At 49.4% G+C, this 21,472-nt stretch overlaps 1 protein-coding gene across 1 annotated transcript in view; it reads left to right on the top strand.

The window, feature by feature from the left end:
- Nucleotides 1-221: 221 nt before the first annotated feature.
- The window catches only part of sdk2b (sidekick cell adhesion molecule 2b), a 69,414-nt gene continuing 48,163 nt past the window's right edge, over nt 222-21,472 (top strand). The window contains 4 exon segments of the mRNA XM_034558737.1: nt 222-301; nt 9,292-9,398; nt 11,683-11,708; nt 11,710-11,831. Of these exon segments, the coding sequence (XP_034414628.1) occupies nt 222-301; nt 9,292-9,398; nt 11,683-11,708; nt 11,710-11,831 (335 nt within the window).

Raw genomic sequence — 21,472 nt, forward strand, 5'->3', positions numbered from 1 at the left:
TGTTATGCTCACATTTGTGCCTCCGGGTTTACGTAGGAGTGTTGGATCCGGATGCTTTGAGTTTTTTTTTTCACCCTTTCCGCGAGACTCTCGTTATGAAACTTCAAATCCAAAACTCTGTCCTCTTTTGATTCTTCACAGATGACGTGCCTCCTTACTTCAAGACGGAGCCGGTGCGCAGCCAGCTGCACCTGGAGCGCAACAGGCTGGTGCTGACGTGCATGGCCGAGGGGAGCTGGCCTCTGGAGTTCAAATGGATCCACAACAGCACGGAGCTGACGCGCTTCTCGCTGGAGTACAGGTGAGGACCCACTGAGGGACGTTGATGCGTCACTGATTGAGGGATCGGTCAGATCAATGATGATGGGAAGTGTCAAAATGCGATATATACATATTTGGTTCAAATTGAGTCGTCCTTCTCGACTTTATCCTTTGAGGGTAAAACTAACATCCACCAAAGCACAATGTTCCCACCTTTTCCTCCAGTTACATTCCATTTTTTTAATAAGTCACATTTGTATTCAGTACCACAGGATTGAGGGGGTATTTTAGCTAAATCTTAGGAAAAGTCAGCTTCCCAAAATGTAAGAAACGTTATCCTTGGTGATTAACTGTCCATAAGTCTCATATTTAAACATATCAAATGATATTGCTCTAGCTTAATGGACAAGGAAGATGAAATGTATTTAAACATCAATCTAAAATCTCTTTCAAATGAAGGTGAAGTTAAGGCTCACATTTCCAAATCCCTCCCTGTGCCTGTGAACTCTTCTGCATGCACATTTCTTCCAGCACTATAGTTTCATCACCGAGCGGCACGCTAGATAAAGAAAAAGCTCCCGCTGTTCTTGCTCCTTTTCCTCTGGTGTCGCCGTGACCTCCTTCCCTCTAGTGAGGCGAAAGGCTGGAAAGAGATAAACCGTCTTTAATGGTAACTCTTAAGATCTCAAATGAGGCGAGCATTGCTCTTATCTCAGAGAGCGGTTTGTTAGTGTGTGTGTGTGTGTGTGTGTGTGTGTGTGTGTGTGCAGAAATCACAAATAAAATCCAACAGTCTGTCCGTCCTGAAGCGACATCCCATCGGCTTACAGTTTGCATCCATACATTTCTGAATCTTGACAGCTTTTTGCATGGGGAAAAAAAAGCTGTGCGTGTGTGTGTGTGTGTGTGTGTGTGTGTGTGTGTGTGTGTGTGTGTGTGTGTACAGCCTTCCTCATTCCTCAAGTCGACCTTTCTCTGTGCCAGGAGAGTATTTGAGCAGAACAGACCCCCATATTTAATGAGGTTATGGTAGAGGTCCCCAGTGCTGAGCGCTGGTTTAAATATTGACACCATGCGACTTGACCTCGTGTCCTCTGGCAACCGATCAATGCTGCAAGGTGTGTGCGTGTGTGTGTGTGTGTGTGTGGGCATTACTATTCAACGTGAAGGTGTGAGTGTGTGGGCATTACTATTCAACGTGAAGGTGTGTATGTGTGTGTGTGTGTGTGTGTGTGTGTGTGTGAGCTTGCAGGAGGTATAGCGAGTGGTCTCATGTGGGGAGTGCCACATTTGGGAGGAAACAGGCTGGGCATTAAAAACAACACATATTACTCATAGTATCAGTGTGCCAGCCAGTCACACACACACGCACACACACACACACACAATCACACACACGCACACACACACACACGCACACACACACACACACACACTTACACACTCGTTGTCGCAGCATTTTGGCAAGCATCCTTGCTATCTTTTTTTCCCATATAATCGTTTAAAAAAGATACTCTCCCAAATTATGATTGAACTTAATTAAGATTGAAGATTACGTCCAATACAATTAAGGATTCCTGAACCCATCAGCCCGTGAATTATCCCGCTCATGATGCCTTTAGCGGATCGATTGGTCCGTAAACAAACAGCATTGCGCCCACGACTTCCCTTTGTTATGTGCAGCTCGACAGGAACACAGGACCCAAACGCCGTCAACGATGGAAAAGCAACTTTATTTGCTAAACAGGATTCCAAAACAGGATTCCAAAACAGTCTTACACACAAGATCTTCCACGATCTAGACAAGACGAACCGACAAAGGGGAATGACATGAACAGGACTTAAATACAGAGGGCTGGTGCAGGTGATTGGACACAGGAGGAAACAATCAGGAACAGGGCAGACAATCACAGGGAAAGGAAGTGAAGAGAAACAGAGGACACGAGAGACAAGGACTTCAAAATAAGACAGGAAACACGAAACAACACTACAGATCCTGACATAACCCCCCCCTCAAGGGGCGGATTCCAGACGACACAACACAGTCCCCCAGGGTGGGTGGAGGGGAGCCGGAGGCGGGACCAAAAGCCTGGCAGAAGAAGTCCGGGGGACGACCACCAGGAGGACTGACCTGCTCCGGAGGACGGGCAGGAGGACGGCCACCAGGAGGACTGACCTGCTCCGGGGGACGGGCAGAAGGGCGACCACCAGGCGGACGGAAGGGCTCTGGGGGACGGGCTGAAGGACGGCCACCAGGCGGACGGAAGGGCTCCGGGGGACGGACAGGAGGATGGCCACCAGGCACATAGACCTGCTCCGGGGGACGGGCAGAAGGACGGTCACCAGACGGACAGACGGACTCCGGAAAACCGGGCTCAGGGGAACCGGGCTCTGGAGCCGTAGGTCGTGTCAAAGGAAGCGGCCAGGGTGGCGACCGAACACAGGGAGCCTGAGTCGGCCGGGGCGGCGACGTGACCCGGGGAACTGGGGTCTGCCGGGGCGGCGACGTGACCCGGGGAATCGGGGTCTGCCGGGGCGGCGACAGGACAAGGGGAGCCGGGGACGGCCGGGGCGGCGACGGGACACGAGGAGCCGGGGTCGGCCGGGGCGCCGACGGGACAAGAGGAGCTGGGATCGGCCGAGGCGCCGACGGGACACGAGGAGCTGGGGTCGGCCGAGGCGCCGACGGGACACGAGGAGCTGGGGTCGGCCGGGGCGCCGACGGGACACAGGGAGCTGGGGTCGGCCGGGGCGCCGACGGGACACGGGGAGCTGGAGTCGGCCGGGGCGCCGACAGGACACGAGGAGCTGGGATCGGCCGAGGCGCCGACAGGACACGGGGAGCTGGAGTCGGCCGGGGCGCCGACAGGACACGAGGAGCTGGGATCGGCCGGGGCGCCGACGGGACACGGGGAGCTGGGATCGGCCGGGGCGCCGACGGGACACGGGGAGCTGGGATCGGCCGAGGCGCCGACGGGACACGAGGAGCTGGGGTCGGCCGAGGCGCCGACGGGACACGAGGAGCTGGGGTCGGCCGGGGCGCCGACGGGACACGTTGAGCTGGGGTCGGCCGGGGCGCCGACGGGACACGAGGAGCTGGGGTCGGCCGGGGCGCCGACGGAACACAGGGAGCTGGGGTCGGCCGGGGCGCCGACGGGACACGGGGAGCTGGAGTCGGGCGGGGCGACGACGGGACAGCATCGGCAGGAACCGGCGGGGACTGCGGCCGAAGCAGGACCCTGTCTAACGCCTGGAGGGACTCCATCATGTCCCGGAAATCGTCCTGGGACAAGGCAAAGGAAGCAAGGGCCGGAATGTTTTTCTCTTTTTAATTTCAGCAACATGAACATAATAAACCCTTTATTTTTTTCATCCAATTTTGTGCGCCGCCATTTGTCATAAACAATCCGAGCCTCAGAATGTCTTCCTTTCGTATCTCTCTTTACGCATTCTCCATAAATAACAAAAAAACACACAAATGTGTGTGCGCGTGCGTGCGTGCGTGTGTGTGTGTGTGTGTTCGGATCAGGAAAGGAGGGTCAAGGTGCATGTGTGAAAAATGAAACGGGGCGATGAACAAACAAAGCGCCGAATAAGACCTTGAGAATCAAATCTACCCTTTGACTCCACCCCCCTCTCCCACACACACACACACACACACACACACACACGCTGTATGGAGGAAAAAAAAAAACATCTGATCCTTTCCGATCCGAGAAATAAAATGTGTGGGTAAACTTGAACAGAACGTGATTCGCTCTGATTGTGCGTCGTCCTTCGTTCGTTGTGTCACCGCGACGCTCTCGCCGAGGGAGAAAAGAGCGAAGCAGGAACACGAAAGATCACAGGCGGAAAAAAACTCGCCCGCACTCGAATCCCCTCAAGTGAGTGACTGGCAGGGCCGAGAGGGAGCCGGCCAGGCAGCGTCTCTCTCTCTCTCTGGGTGACCTTAATGGATTCCTCTCTGTAACTAAAAACATCCATTTTTTCATCTCCACAGCCCCCAGACACAATAGCTTTCTTCTTACCTCTCCCCCCCCCCCCTCCTTGCACTCGCTCACTCCTTGTTTTCTGTGGCGAAGTGGAAGGGAGTGAGAACGACAGCGAGGGAGGAAGAAAAGAAAACAGGCGACATTTGTTTTACTGTTTTACTGTGTGTGTGTCGACGTGCCATATTCACCAGCGTGTCTCACGCCTGCATAATCGTGTCGTCGTACCATGATTTTGCATAACGTCGGATACGCTGCGATGGAAACATACTGGTGAGGTTCCCAAACGTTTAGCGCTGACCTACATTGGAAGCGGTGCTGGCAGCAGGGCATGCCGGTGTCTGCAGGCTACTTACTCTCCGATTCCAACAGACCCAGAGAGAGAGAAAGCGTGCAGCCGGCCGGTGCCGCGTCATGCAGGGATTGTGGTGGAATCATGAGGCGGCAGAAAGGGCCTCCGATACAGACGAAAAGGCTGGAACGGAGGATATATCGGCGAGTACGCGCCGTTCCGATATCACGTTATTATACCATTTATAAATATATATATATGTATATATTTAAAAACAAAGCTTACATCATCGGCTCCAGAAAATATAGCGACAGCCGCTTCCAAAATCCGATGCCTGGAAATAACTGTCGAGTGAGCCGTCCCGCTTGTTTTCCCATCTTTGTTGCGAGTTGACCGGCGCGAGCGGAGAGTTCAGGTGTTATAATTGGTGTTGGGAAACGGGGAAAGACTTGAAAACCCGAAGTGGTTCAAGCATCAAAACGACTTTTTTTTTAAAGTTCCTCATATTCGACGTGACTTTTTCTCATTTATTCTTATTGACAAAATAAACCAAACGTATATTCAGGCCGCAGTGTCCAAAACGCGACCTTCACCCAAAAGCGGATGCAGGCCGCGGTATTCGTCACGCGAGCGTCACGTGCGCCTCAATCAAATCGGATAATGTCATACGTGTCACATCTCAAATGTCAGAGATGCTGTTCGGAAAACGCAGTAATTAGGGGGGGGGGGGGTCGAGGCTGGAGAATTCCACAGTGGACAAAATGAAAAGGCCGTCCTGTGAATATATATACAAACAAGTGACAAGATCCAGTTACAGTTTTGTTGTAAATCGTCTCAATCAGACATCTGTAGTATCCTTCGAATAGATGGAACATCTGGATGTGATCCCTCTGGACCCCCCCCCCCCCCCCCCCCATTACCTGTCATGTGTCGCGTGTGACGAGAAGAGAGAAAAAAAACGCTCGTCCTATAAAATTTGAGACGATGATCTCAATATATAAATCAATGCACTTTCAAAGGACGTCTCCTCAAGAAAAAGAATACGATGCAGTCATTGATTTTTGCTGCCAGCCGCTCTCAGGGCCACCAGTGAGACATTTTTTTTTACTTAGGATGTGCCCAGCGTGAGCATATAATCATCAGAATAAAAGGCGCACATCCATCCGTCATATAAATATGTAATTAGCCCGTCGGGAAGTATAAATCTGCCTGTGCCGTTGCTCTCGTCATGGACGTGCGAGCTGTTTGATGTCTTTCACAGTGTGCCGCGAACTCATTAGCGGAAGTGAAATGACATAAAAAGCGCGGAAAGAGGGCGGCGGCCTCGTCGTAAACATCAAAACATCGTCACCGCGCGGCCTAGTTGTAAAAAAAAAAACAATCGGTTCAGGAAATGACAGGAAACTGATGGCGGGGATAAAAAAAAAAAAAAAAACAAAAAAAAAAAAAAACGTGATTTACCGTCATGCATTTAGGGCGTAATTACAATGCGCGCCTGTGTTTGAGGCTTTATTAGCGATAGCCATTTAAGTACATCGTTATTGGAGCCCACCTTGGTACAGGGGTTTGATGTTATTACGGGCTGTAAACGGCGCTGTAGCCGTCTTCAATCAAGGATTATAGTTTTTGCCAATCATCCCCTGCCTCTCTCTCTCACTCTCCGTCGTTTCGTTCCCTCCTTCCTTTCTGCGAGCCCACTTCGTACCCGCTCCTCGTCTCCTTCTCCCGAGCGGGGGCTAATTAAAGGGTGTGTGACGGAGTGAGCTGACCACAGGAACATCAATCAATCTCTGTCCAACGCGGCTCCCGCAAAGGTTAATTGTATTCATTATATGAGGGACAGGGAGAGGGAGAGAGAGGGAGACAGAGCGAGGGAGAGCGACAGCCTAAAGTCACCCTGAAGTGGCTCCGGGGGTGAATTCTCCGAAGGCCTCCGCGGAGGTTACACTTCGGAGCGCCGGCGCCACCTGTCAGCTATCTCTCTCTTAACGTCTGCTTCCCGTCCGCCCCCGAACTCTTTGACGGGTTTTTTTTTCCTCTTCTTTTTTCTTTTCTTTCCGCCACCTTCTTTTCCAGCACGCCATTCCATCATCTATTGCCCTCGCAGTCCCTCCATCTATGCATAACACATAACACGTAATTGTGTTCATTTAGTTGATGGACTATATGAAAGGAGTCACACGTCGTTAATAGAGCCTCCTGATTAGTTTATTAAGCCTAAACAGACTTTGGGCCAAACACTAATTTAGTCCTTCGGGTCCAACTGACGCTGCTGCTAATGAGATTTGATACCACTTCATTTCTTCTTCTTCTTTTCTTTTTTTTTGTTATGGATATTAACAGCCTTCAGACACACCCAACCATTAGTTATTGCGGCGCTATACTTCCATTGGGCGTGCAGCCTCTCCCTCTCTCTCGACATTTTCCATCGAGGATAAAACAGGAGAAACTTTTGCTTCGCGCTGACGTTAATAATCTGCCACCGATCGCCAATTTTCTTTTACCCCCCCCCCCCTGTATTCACCGAGCCTGATATCGTGTTGACGTCGGAAAAGATTTCATCTCTTTCTTTATGTTTCCTCGAAAAACAATTTAGCAGCGAGCGACACGTCACGAGGTGTCGTTTCTGTTAGCTTCCTCTATTGCTATTTTTTTGGTGGATGTCGCTAGGCAGCAAGCTGGATGTCGAGACTGACGACGTCACCGACGTTCTGATTGGTCGACGCGTGGGCTGCTGTGAACACGTCGACACATGTAGAACCGGTGACGGACGTGAGAAAGGAAGAAAAAAAAAGCCCAAATTGAGTGGAGGAACCAGAAATAATTGCACTACGGGCCTCAACGCACAAATATCTTTTGGGAGGAATGGGTTTTCCGCTCCTAATTGGTTGTCATTTTTTTTCCTTTTTAATTTGTCACCCATCTGCATGTGTACGTTTGGTACTAAGTAACTTTTACTTTTGCAAACCCCCGAAGGCATGAAAACCCCCCGGTACGACTTTGAAGCGAGGATTTTGGTTTTTTTTACTCATTTCGCACACTCGTGTGTGTTTGTTTTTTTGTTTGTTTTTTACGCATCATTTCATTTCTCTTCCCTTTTGGCCCGTTCGTGTATATTTAGTCCGAGCTCTGTTTGTTAAGGCGACATCCTGTAGCACTTTGAGAGTGTTAAAAACGTCTCCTGTTATGCGACTCCAACCTCGTCCTCGACGACAGCTTTATTTCTGTGAACGCGTCCGAAGTGTCCCCGCAATCGGCACGTGGGACTTTTTTAATCGCCCTCTTTCGCTTCTGTGCCGTGCACTCGAGCTCTACGCAAACATCCATTTATAATGCAAATGAAGCCACTTTACATATATATATATATAAAAAAAAAAAGGTTAGATCACAAAAAAAAAACATTTCAAAAACATCCCGCCTGGCAGAGTGCGCTCAGCACTCTGGAGCGCGCAGCGTGCAGCAATGTGACAGCATGACGATAAGTGTTTCACCTCCCACAAGAAGCATTTATTTTGACACGGATGCGTTGTGCTAGGATGACTCAAATCAAACGTGCACAACTGGCTTTTTACAGGCTAATTCACACAACTCCTACGCGTCGCGCCGCCGTCGGAGACTCAAAACAGTCGGCCGCTCCCTACTTTATTAGTGATCCGCCAGGTGCCCGATCTCTCAAAACGAATGCCTCGAAAATGTGAGCATCCCATTCTGTGTAATGTACCCAGATATCCAAAAAAGACGCACGCGCACAGTCAAACGAACATTGATCACCGGTGAGCATCTGCAGGTGTCGCTTCCTGAAGCCAGTAGACTCGTTAGTCCATAAGTGATGCTTTCTAACAGCTGTTATACACACACACACACACACACACACACACACACACACACACGTGTCCCTCCTCGAAGGCGCTGCTGTTTGTGGACGAAGAAGTAACGTAAGTTGTTCTGTGAGGAATGGATTGAATGAACTCAAGTTTACGTTTTTGATTATAGTCAAAGTGGCAGGGGTTGCAGAATGGATGAGTCGGCTTTTTTTTTTATCATCAGCACATGCTTTTTTTTGGGGCATCAGCCGCATCTCCAGATGTGGCTCAGGACACCGCATACATCAAGTGGGTAGTTAGTCTCCGGCGGTGCAGCAGGCTTTGTAAAGTGCAGGTTACGCTGCCTCCGCATGGCGGGGAGGCGGTACTGCCACCACAGCTGGACACAGAAGTCAAGGTCAGAGGGAGAGGAGTGTCAACGGCTGGAGACGCTCAGCTTCGACCTTCGTCCCAGGGGATGTGTTGTGCGTGTGTGTGCGTGTGCGTGTGTGTGTGTGTTTGCATCGAGACGATTTTAATGTGTTTGTTGTCTGTGTGTGTGTGCGTGTGTGTGTGCGTGTGTGTGTGTTTGTGTGTGTGGGTGGGTCTTCGGGGAGAGCTTTGCTGTGGAAGCTGGGTTAGCCTCTCGAGCATCATTATCATTGGAATAAACAATAGCTAAGCTGCGATGTCCTCTGTGCCCTTGTTCATCTATTAGATGGTCTTACATTTGTGTGTGTGTGTGTGTGTGTGTTTTCTAACAACAGTGTGTGTTCATGCTTGCAAGTATGCAAATATCTGTGTTTGAGCCTTTACATAAGTACCCTTTTGAATCCTACTTTGGTCTTGATTAGTCTACCAGTTTGTTGCACTTTAAAAGAATCCTCATCAGTGTGTGTGTGTGTCTGTGTGTGTCTGTGTGTGTGTGTGTCTGTGCTTATTAAAGGTACCTCATCCCCTCGCTGGACCGCTCCCATGCTGGCTTCTACCGCTGCATCGTGAGGAATCGGGTGGGGGCCCTTCTGCAGAGGCGCACAGAAGTACAGGTGGCCTGTAAGTATCCGCACGGGATGTTGGCGAAACACAGATGAATGGACCTCACGGATGAAAATGAAAGGATGGATGATGGATGGATGCGGAGGAAAGGAGTGCGTGTGCGTGTGTGTGTGTGTGTGTGTGTGTGTGTGTGTGTGTGTGTTTGATTACACAGTATGCCGACACTCTGTTTGGTTGCCTTTGTACCAAGGACTGACTAGGGAGGGACAGCTGCTGGCTGGGTGAAAGATCTACCTGCGCATCATCCGGGGTGTTATCAACCCGGACAGCTGTTCCACTCAGCCTCCTCATTAGATTGATATTGTTGCCGTGGTCGTTTTATTTTTATTTATTTTTTTACTTCGCCTGCTTACTTCCGTTCTCTCTCGCTTCTGTCAACAACATCTGTCATCTCTCGGCCCGAAAAAAAAGTATACGCCCCCCCCCCCCCCCTCCCTGTAAATTTACGGCGCCGCCACCGGGCCCCTCTCCGGCCCCCACGTCTGGAGTGATCTCGCCCCCGCCCACCACCGTACAGACGCAGCCCTCCCGCGCCCGTTGCCCCGCCCTCCCGGGGTCACGCCAGGTCCGTTTGGCGTGCCCCCGTGTTCCAGTGACCGCTGAGTGGATGTGACACGTCGCTGTACCTGACTGAACAATGCAGCCGACCAGGCGTGCAAGAAGAGATGGGAGGGAGGCAGCGAGGGCCCCGGACGGTCCCACCGGCCCCCTTCTATGTAGCATTGGGCAAACATGGCGCTTCTCCTTCAGCGTCTCTTCTCTCCTCCAGCTGTCGGACTCTTTGTTTGCCTCCATCACTGTTTCTTTTTTGCGTTCCTCCCTCTCTTTGTCGTCTGGCCACCACTGCTTTCTATTTATTTCTTGGCTTCCCGTCCCACTGCTATTTTTTCCACCCCCCCCATATCTCAATAATTCTTCTTCCTCCACCTCATCAGTTGCTCACCGAGGGGATGCGGACGGTGAGAATTAAGGACACCTGCGAAAAAGAAAATGGATGAGATGCACAGGGGGAGGGGAAGGGGGGTGTGGGGGGGTGGAAGAAACAAAGATGGGGGAGAGAGAGAGAGAAATGGGGAGATCTCTTTTGCCAAACTCTTCCATTGAGGTTGAGACACACCTGGGAGAAAGGGAAACATGCCGAGGCATTAGAGTCTCGGGGAAAAAAACAAACCCGCAGATCAAAGTCAGGGGATTTGCACACTTCCCAGATTTTTTTCATTTAAACTAAGCACCACAGCTCCACCGCAAAGCCAGATTACCTTTTTTATTCTCTTTGAAAGAGAGAGAGAGAAAAAAATAAGATTGCCATCGATGCACAACCACTCCAACATCCCCGGTTCAAAGCCCCCCCCCCCTAGCCCGCCCCTCCCATACCCTCGATACCGTCATTTTTCAAAGATATTATTATTTCTAAACTGTGTTAGAAGTTAATTGAGCGTTTGATGTCACGTTATTTCCGCGGCCATTTTTTTGTCTTTATTGTTTCGTTTCCCCTCGAATTCGGTGTGCGATCCTTCCCGTCGCCTCTCAGGGAGCAAAATAATAAAAAAAAATGTAATAAAAAAATCTGTCACAAAACCACAAAATTCAGCACTTTCTCCTTCAGACAGAAAAAAAAAAAAAAAAAGAGAAAAGAAAAGACAAACACTGCTCGTTGCTGGTTCACAGGCAGCATTATGATCGAAAAACAACCAATTGAATTTAGGGGCTGATCGACGTGAAATCCATCAAACATGCCTGCCCATAGATCTCAATTACGAAATGGGCACACGCGGCAATATTAGCGCAGTATTTTAGTCAGCTTTTAAGATATAATGAGTCCTGGGGGGGGGGGGGGGGGGGGGGGGGGGGGGGGGGGGGAGGAACGAAAGCGCTGTAACAAATGAAATATATTAGGAGATAATAGAATAGCTGCAGCGCCGGTCATCTACAATGTTGAGTAATGCACACATTTAGAGGCTGATCGAGATTGATTGCCCTCGCTGCGTCCACACGGGGAGGATACGGAATATGAATATGAGTCAATTTAGCGTCCTCTCCGTGTCCCTCTGTGAGTCATTACATCTCGGGTTCCTTTCGAGATTTTTTTTCTTCTTCTTCTTCTTGATGTACTGCGGAAACCATGGCAACAACGCGGCGCTGTCCATCAAAGTGGCTCGCCGTAACACTTCACAATTCGTGTCCCCTTTCGCTCTTCTTACTCGCCCCTGTGTTTCCTTTCTGTCTTTGTTTGTTTGTTTGTTTGTTTGTTTGTTTGTTTGTTTGTTTTGTTTTCCTGCAGTTATGGGCAGTTTTGAGGAGGGCGAGACGCACCCAGTCAGTCTCTCAGGGGGAGGGCGGCGTCATCCCCGGCGCCGCGCATCCGCAGCTTCCCCAGCCGCAGGTCACCTGGTTCAGAGACGGGCGCAAGATTCCCCCCAGCAGTCGCATGTAAGTCCTTCTTCCTATTTGGTATTCACGCACTTGTTTTCTTTGTTCCCGTCGATCCTTTACAGGGGGGGGGGGGGGGGGGCTTTACTTAGAGTGTGTGTTTAATCCTGTAAATACTTCTTTGAGCCCGAGAGCTTGGAGAGCGTCTCCATCTCGTCGTGTGCTTGAAACTCATCCTGCGAGGCAGAGAGGGGTCCGAGACCGACGGCGTCCCCTCTGCTCCGAGTGAAATTAAACCTCCGCTCTGCTCCTCGTTAAGAAAAACCTCAACGTACCACTTTTTTTAAGTCTCAAAAATTGGAGGCCGTGTGTTTCTGAGGTCACCTATCACTGTATCTGCCAGCCGGGCAGCACCATCAGCACCATCAGCACCATCAGCACCATCAGCTCCATCAGCACCCGGCGGGAGCTGCTGACAAGCTTCAAATGGGACTGTTGGTTTTCCTTTCCCCCATTCTGTTCCCCTTTTAACAGGAAAGGTGTAAACGTGGAGGCGTATTGGGAGAGAGAGGTGTCCGCTTCGCTGCTCGGGCCAAGATAAAAGGGAAGCGGCGGACGATTGTCATCCTTCAGTTTCCGTACGCTCCAATTTTAGACTCGTGAAAAATTAATGAATGCGCGGCTTATATATTATTAAAAGGGCACTCCGGCGATTCAAGCGACGCACACCTATAACATCGTCGGACTCGTAACGGGGGCAAGAAGATAAAAATTGATTGAGAAAACCGGAGATATCGTATTTATTTAATAATACACGCGTTCAAAAGCTGGCGCCCACATTTATGGTTGAAGAGTCAAGTGTGTTATTCTAATGGAGAATAAAATATCCTTGAGCCGCTACACCCTCGAGATGAGGAGCGGGTTACAGAGTTCTGGTTAGCTCCACACCCGATGATTCTCATTGTATTTCAAGGCTTTTTCTCTTTTCTTTCTCCTCCGAACACATTTTCAGCAAATTGGGGGTATTTCTTTTCAGATTTAGGCCGAATTCTCGACAATATACAAATAATTGTTCACGATATTCACATTGTAGCTCCCATTCGGCAACATGTTTACACATCTTTAGTCGGAACGATGGGGGCTTCTGTTTCTCTTTCCTTGATTGGCTTTTTTTCTTGGTGGAGTGTGTGTGTGTGTGTACACACACGCGCGGCCGCACACCTTTGTGTCGGTGTGTTTGTGCGGGAAACACTTTCGGGGTGTGTTGCTGCACGTGTGCTCTCACGGATGTGTGTGTGTGTGTGTGTGTGTGTGTGTGTGTGTTAAAAAGGCACTTATCCCCATCGCATCACATCTGCATGTCTTCGCAGTGGGAGGGTGACCTTGCCCTTGGTTAGAGTGAATCTCTCTTATCAGCTGCTCATCATCAGTAATCACACCCTGACCTCGAATGACAATGAGACGAGCGGCCGCGACTGACTGAGACGACTGAAGGCCCGGCGGCCCCCCGAGTTTTTTCTTTCGCGGGGTCGGCCGCGGCCGGCGTCGATTTTTCCGTTCTCCGTCTCGTTGTGGAGAAGGCGGATTACTTTTGAGAAGCAGCTCAGAAGAAGGTCAAACAACAGAGGCTCGTGGGGCTCTCTCTATCGCTCTCATCTATTTTTTGGAAGTTGCTATTTGAAGAGATTATTGTGATGAAGGTTTGTCGAATGATCACACTTTTTGGCGAGAAGGGTCCATAAGAGCATCTTTCAACTCTATAAGTTCACTGTCGTTCAGCTCCTTCTCTCTCTCTCTCTCTCTCTCTCTCTCTTTCTCTCCTCTTTTGCCTCCATCTTCGACAACCTCACTGTGCGCGCGTGTACTCGTGTGCTCCTCTTCATCCTTCCTGCCCCTCCAGCCCACGAGGATGCTAACGCGGCGCGCACCACCAAGGTCACTCTGTGCAAATGAGCGCCGTTGATAACGTGGCGGCCCCTTTTTTTTTTTTATTGAAAATCATTTCATTGAATTTGATTCGTACCACCGGCGTCGACTCTGCAGCGGAAATCAAAGTCTCCCTCGCGGGGAGAGAGAGAGAGAGAGAGAGAGAGAGAGAGAGAGAGAGAGAGAGCTCTACGCCAAACTGCGAACGTTACCTCGACGAAGGCTGTTTTTTTTTTGGTGTGGTCTCTGAGAACATCGTCACGTGGGCGTCTATGTATCATAGTAATAGTCATCGTAAGACTGCGAGATACGATATGGAATAGCGGTGCAGGGAGGTAAAAATGCAATGAACTACAACCAGAAACCATTTTCTCTTTCATTTAGAAAATCTCTTTTGCTTTACCACACTTTTTGCTTTTGTCTCCTCCCTCCGCACATCGTCCCCTTGCTCCTGCAATCCCTCCTCAGGTGTCACGAGTTTAATTTGCGGGCTCTCCAGGGGTTCGTCTTTTTCCTTCTCCCCGCGCTCTGCCTATAATCACACCTCCATAGAAGAGAAACAGCCGGACCCAGAATAACCGCGGTAATCACCACCAACCAGCAGCTATTTAAATGGACGCTTTCTCCGCGGGCGGCTGTACTCGCGCAACATTATTTGTCGCACTTGTGTTTGCGTTCACTTTGTGATCAGTTTGGTCTAAACTGTGTGGAAATGCTGTCAACTTGCTTCTTCAATTGCAGTCCCACGGGAGGGGGGGGGGGGGGGGGGGGGGGGGGGGGGGGGGGGGGGGGGGGGGGGGGGGGGGGGGGGGGGGGGGGGGGGGGGTAGTGTGGTTCTTGTCTGGTCTTGCTCTGTTTTATTTTGCGGTAGAAAGGTGGCAAAAGATTGGAAATCACTCCGGGGTGACACTTGTTGATTTCAAAGGACCGTTGTCTCAGGTCCTTGTGCACAATGAGCAAATACATATCAGTAGACGCCTCAAAATATACTGTATGGTGTTATTGGAGTTAGCAAACGTTAGCAAAATACTGGGATTGATAGTTGGGTTTGATAGTATTTATTCAAATCAGGTATCAAATCTGCTAATATCCAAAGAGTGTGTTTACATGCACATGTTGTGCCCTGCTCCTCATCGTACCCGGGATATGGAACATGATGGCGCGTACATGGTTTACCAGTATTTTATGCTGATTTCGGCGGTACCTGTGGACAAAAGCGGTAGTGCGTCCGAGCGCCAGCCAGAGTCCCTTTAGAAAAACCTCCCCTTGCTCCAGCTGTGTGAAGCTTAGGAGGAGTTAACGGGGGGGCGGAGCTCCGACTTCTTCGGGTGAACCCTGCCAGAATTGAGACAGACGGGTGAGAAGCATCGAGAGTAACGACATAGGTGGTCTTGTTTCCTTACGTGGGACCCTGAGAAGCACCGGTATCGACTTGAGACCGGTTAAAAGTGCGTTGCCCTCGTGCACTGTGATGTTGTATAGTCTGAGCACGTCGCTCCGCGTGAGTGAAGGAAGCCCACAGAAACGTAGTGAATACTGCATTGTTGCTTCCCTGCTGCCAGTCCCCCCCACCCCCCCCCCTCCACCCCCTCCATCCCATCCCCTGGCAAGGCAACGTCTCGCTGTGCCACCGTGACCGCGCTCTCTTCGCCACGTGGCCTCTGCAGCTGTTGTTCTTGGCGTCGGCAGAAGACTCCCCGCGCCCGTAAACTTACGGATTCACTTAGTGTTTTTCTCTCCGATTGGTTTTTTTTTTTCTCGTCCGCCGTCCAGGCTCAAGGAATTGTGTCCTCGTTTAGCTCGGTGCTAAAAATACGCAACCGGGGCGTTGGTCTAACTGCCTGGCGACGGATCGGTTCAGCCGGGCTCCTTCGCGTCTTATGTGTATATGTGATGTTGTGATGTTGAGAAAAAGAACTCTCTTTCGCGCGCTAACGGTCATCATTCTCTCCCCGTATTGAATGGGAATGCATTTGGCAGGGTCTTTTCCATTCAGCCGCCGTGTGATTTGTCGTGTTATTCCGGGGAGGACTTAATGCGGTGTATAATCAGAGGCTCCTTCAGTAAACACATTTGCCAGGAAAAGCAGGGCTGCCGGCGAGAAGCGAGAGTCTGGGGGGGGGGGAGCCCGTTATTTCACCCGCTGACAACAACTTACCGGCCCGCTATACCTGGTGTCCTCTCGCGGAAACTTTTCCATTGACACTCGGGTTCATGGATTTATCTGCATTACACTGAAAACAACCTTGTAGAGGTGTCCGTTAAGACAGAACACAGAGCGGCCTGACCCGGTGGAGTCAATGGGAGGACATCCCTGACACACACACACACACACACACACACACACATGGCAATTCCCCTGAGTAATCTGCTGTAGCCGCTGATCAATTAATGGCCCCTGCCTGTGATGCTCTGGTCCTGTCAGCCTGATATGGATTCCCCATTAGTCACGGGGGCCAGTGAATAGCCGGGTCCTTTCTCCGCTCTTCCCCGTGACCAACCGCCCGGCATTAGTCATGAACCCGACAACCTGCAGGTCACGAGGGAGAGGCACGCCATGCGATGAATGAATGAAGCATTAGTATCCTGTTCTTGTTATTGATTTATTGGTGGATAATTTCCTGATTAATCCATCCCAGACCCACCCAAGGACGCGTCAATCAAAATGATTTGTTTTGTTTTGCTTAATGAAATCCTTTGAGATTGATTATCCAAATTATTGATTGGTTTTTCGTCAATTGAGTAAACAATTGGTAGTTTCAGGACTACATTTGTGTTATGGACCTCAATAGGTTTTTTGAGCTGAATGCTTGGGCCATGTTTTATTGAATGGAGAGAAAAAAGGTTCAGTTATCAATATTGAAATGTGAAAGTGTTGGGTGAGCGTTCAGATAGAAGTCCAGTCAAGACATGTGTTTATATTCCCCAAATAAAAGGTATAGAAAGAAATATTTGTTCTAATTGTGAACCAAAACTTATAGATATTACTCATTTGCATATGTACCCAGAGCCACAACTCATTCAACATTTATTAATCTGCTGATTCTTTGAATTATTAGTCAATTAGCTGGCATTTTTGCAAAAACAAAAACCTTGAACAATCAATTGATAATCAAAATAACTCCCGATTTTCTGTCCACCGACTAATTATTGACCGAATGAATGTTTACAGCTCTCGTGTAGATCGATGTGTCACCGGCTTCACTCGATGGGCCGATTCTGTGGTGTTTTGGTTTTGTAAATGCATAAAAAAAACTATCCGCTCACTCGGCAGATCGTAAAATGACCTTGAGTTCATTTAGATGTCACTAGTCACCGCTTTCTGTCACTTGACCGTTTTACGAACTCTCGACCGACTGAACGGGGAAGCAGAAAGCCACAAAATCTCCACCTCTTGCCCCCGGTGAGAAAACAAGGGTCTCTCTCTCTCTCTCTCTCTCTCTCTCTCTCTCTCTCTCTCTCTCTCCGTCTCCAGGAGTTGTGGCCTCTTCATCACAGGTCTACTGAGCAGTAGGACTTTTTTTTGCCTTCATCTGTCTACTGGCTGTAGTTTGACTCTACTTTAGCCAGCCATGTGAGCTGCTTGATTCCGTCAACCCCTCTCCCCCTTCCTCTCCTTGGGTGTGTGGGGGTGTGGGGGGGTGGGTGGAGATGTAATGGAGTTCTGAGGCTGTAGACCGAGGTTAGGCCCGGCGGAGAGGGACAGCCACGACAGATGCCAAAACCCTCCCGAGCGTGTGTGTGTGTGTGTGTGTGTGTGTGTGTGTGTGTGTGTGTGTGTGGAGAACAGGCACAGCTCTGTCACACTGCGTCAGAACTGAATTAAGGCGATAAGATATGCACACAGAGTGTGTGGGGGGGGGGGGGGGGGGGGGGGGGGGTTGCATCCAGAAATAAAGAGAGCATCACTTGGATCAATGTTTATTTAATTTCCTTGTATTGCCGTTTATTAGCGACGGTGAACATTAGAGAAGGGAAGCGGCTGCGATCGATTGGCCACCGATCGTTATCAGACAGATATTCGCGTCTGGTTGTCTCTGTAACGGCCAATCAGATGACTCGAAACACGAATTGGTCTCGCCCGACCTTTACTCCGTATTGCGTGACCTCTGTATACAAAGGGGGCTTATGGGAAATAGTTGTATGTGTTGCCTGCCAATAAACAAACAGTTGTGAATTCACAATATCTTCTGATTTCTTATTTATAATAGTAATAAAACGTTAATACGAACACTTAAATAAATAAATAATGCCATACGATTAATAGGAGGCTTCAAATAGACCCCCCCCCTCCCTGTAGATGATTCACACTCCCGTTTCAATCAAACATGAATCCCCATCATCATTATTGATTTAAGTTCTACGGGATCATTATCAGGCATGGCATTCAATGAAAAGCCACCCCTGACTCCTCGCATAAATAAATGGATCCAGAGGAAAGTAATTGCATATGAGGTCAGTGCTGTTTCTTGCTGCGAGTCCAAACTGGGAAGCTGCCGCGGACTCGGGCCAAGACGTTTCCCCGAGCAGCTGTCCGGCCTGCCAGGACCGCGGCTCGTTCTGGAGAGGAACAACAGGAACATTGGGTCTGGAATAAAAAAAAGAGAAAAGCATTCAAAGTTGCAGGAATGAACTCAACGAGCAGACAGGTGCAGAGACATGTTCTTACATATCTGATTGGTCCCCAACGTCTCCGTAAATCCCCGCACCGTGCCGGTTTACGTGGCGAGCCATCATTACACGACAGCTGCTCACACACACACACGCCGCTGACAGACTTTTTTTTTTTTAAATAAAGATGACCAAAATGCATTCAGAGAGATAATGAGAACAGATTACAACATTTTTTTTTTTTTTAAAAGCAACATGCTAAAATTGGAAAAATGACTTCAGGAAGCTGGTTAAAGAAAAAAATGAACAAATCCATTAACAAAGTCTTATCTACCTCTTCCTGCTCCCCTGATATACATGTAAAGCCATTCTGGGTAATTGGCTTACTCTTAATTTCTTCCTGCATCATGCGGTCTTTGATCCCTGAGGACCGGCGAGCTCCGGGAGCTGTTAGACCTGCTGAACACGCCGGGCAACAAAGTCTTGTGTGACCCCACATGCAGCAGCCTTGATTACAGGCTGAGGGGAGGGGAAAGCTCAGGGGGGGAATTGCATTAAAATCAACTAGCCCAGAGGTGGTGGTGGTAGTGGGGGGGGGGGGAGAGATTGCCTCCCACTCCCACCATTATTGATGAAATCAGGGCATGCTCTGGATCAGTGGTTCTCAACCTTTTTTTCATCGATATACCCCGCTGTGAAATATTCTTTCAGCCAAGTACCCAAACCAGTTTCTGAACGTACACTTATATGTTATTGAATATTTATTAAATCACTATTTTAAAGGATTTTTTTTTTTTAATGAATGAATGCTCATTTTAAAGATATTTGAAAGAAATCCCTTCACGTACCCCCTGGAGTGCCTTCACATACCCCCATTTGGAGAACCACTGCTCTGGATGATTGAGTAGGGAGTGTGGTCTTTGGAGGAAAAAGAAATTGAGAAAAAAAAATAGAAATAAAAAGAGTGCAAGCTTGAAAGAAAACCCTCACACAAGGCCGTACATTATCAGGTCCGTATATAAAAAATAATATAACTCACCGGCTCCGCCCTGTATATTCATCTTCGCGAGTTTCTTAAGCGACGGGCAAAAGAAGCTAAGCTCCGGATTGCGTCCCCGTTTTAGAAAGGTCACCTGGGATTCATTCAGCCGCTTTGGACATTTCCGTTCTGCCCGCATCCCCGAGGGGGGCGGGGTATCCATAATTCATGGCGGTGCGTCCAGGATGTCACCGCTCCAGCAAGACGGCATTAAATATTTACCGCAGATCATAAGCTGCAGCCATTGAGGCCTGCCAGTCCCTTTAGGAAGTTTTCAGTCTCAGCATGCGCGAGGAATCCGAAATGAGCCGAGTGACTGAAGCTGCTTTAGGACATCGGCCCGAGGATGGATCTCATGAGTCACCGTAGCTAAGACACTAACAGCTAACAGCGCAGGTAGCTAACAGCCCGGGTAGCTGACAGCGCGGGGTAGCTAACAGCCCGGGTAGCTAACAGTGCGGGTAGCTAACAGCCCGGGTAGCTAACAGTGCGGGTAGCTAACAGTGCGGGTAGCTAACAACCCGGGTAGCTGACAGCGCGGGGTAGCTAACAGCCCGGGTAGCTGACAGCGCGGGGTATGCTAACAGTGCGGGTAGCTAACAGCCCGGGTAGCTGACAGCGTGAGGTAGCTAACAGTGCGGTTAGCTAATAGCGCGCGTAGCTAACAGCCCGGGTAGCTAACAGTGCGGGGTAGCTAACAGCGCGGGTACCTTGTACGCCGTTCTGTGTGCTGCGTACGATGCTTTTTCCTTCACGCCACACCGGAGCTGAAAAGAGAGCGTGGTTCTGTGCTCGTGAGCATTTTATTTTTTTTCTAAATTACATTTCTTGCTCTCTTACTCCCTAAATTTGTCACCGCAGAGCCCCCCACCACCACTGGTGACAGGGGGGTCACGATGGAGTCCATCAGTTGTGAAACAGGAAAAAAAAATGGCTGCGTTGTCATTTTCTTTCCCCACTTGTGTGCAACAAGCAGCTTGAATTACAGTACTTCTCGAAGAAAAAAAAGCTATTACTTGCTGGGGGGTCAAAGAGTTTTTTTTGTTTGTTATGTCAGATAGCTGTTATTACAGATGTCGTGCTACCAATAGCTCGGGGAAGTGGAAGGAAAATGTCAAAGGGAAAATCCAATTGAAATGTCACAGAAGTAGTACAGAAGGTGGGTATAGGAGCAATAACCATTTGGATGATATTGATTTGTTTCTCTTCGGGCTATTTTGATCATTGATTCATCTGTTGATTATAACTTTGGCTAAATCATTATTAATCTGACAAAAGAGAAGAAGCTAAATTGTATAATTTATTCAACAACAATTTTAACACAACAAATGGACATTTGGGACGCGGCCTTCAGAGACGTTACCACGGCGCGTGCCGGGCATCGTAACCGTAGAGCCAAAAAATAATCGATGGATGTAAATCAATGTGATGGATTCGTTGTTGACCGAGCTTCGTGACTGAAACTCTCTTCTGGTTCCTGGTCGTGAGCGATTTGGCACTGAAGACATTTTAACCCAGCGCGTTTGTCCACAGCGTCATCGATGTGCTATTTAGGGGTTTTATCCGGAATGCATTTGACCTGCCGTGTTGACGAGTTTATTCCTGGATGACCAGATATTGGCTTCCTCACATGGCCGGTGGAATGGATTGGAGTTGAGAGAGGGAGATGGAGGGGGGGGATAAGGCCGGAGGAAAAAAGCTCTGTGTTGGAGGGAGGAGGCGCCCAGTTGGAACCGCCAGATTGTTGGAACAGGCACAGATAATAAGAAAGTATTGATTGTAAACACAGTCAAGGGGCTGGAACGTCAGGCGGCGGCGGCGGCGGAGGGGAGGGGGGGGGGGAGATTTCTCCCTCATTGACGAGGGAGAGTCCGAGAGAGAAGTTGACGGAGGCGACGATGCAACGGGTATGAAATGCCCCCAAAAAAGAACGCCTGATGAAAAGGGATTAGTGTTTATTCAATCTGTCATCACCCACGAGGAAGACTCTGTTGTTTCCTGCCAAAAAAAAATATGTTTGGCTGCCAGAGAGTGCGGACCACTGGAAGCAGAAGGGTACAAATAGTCAATTAAAAGCCTGCGGGTTTATTCCGCAGGGCTTTCATATTTCAGAGCATGCGCCACG

This window comes from Cyclopterus lumpus, chromosome 19 (genome assembly GCF_009769545.1).
Source record: "Cyclopterus lumpus isolate fCycLum1 chromosome 19, fCycLum1.pri, whole genome shotgun sequence".
NCBI classification, from domain to species: domain Eukaryota; kingdom Metazoa; phylum Chordata; class Actinopteri; order Perciformes; family Cyclopteridae; genus Cyclopterus; species Cyclopterus lumpus.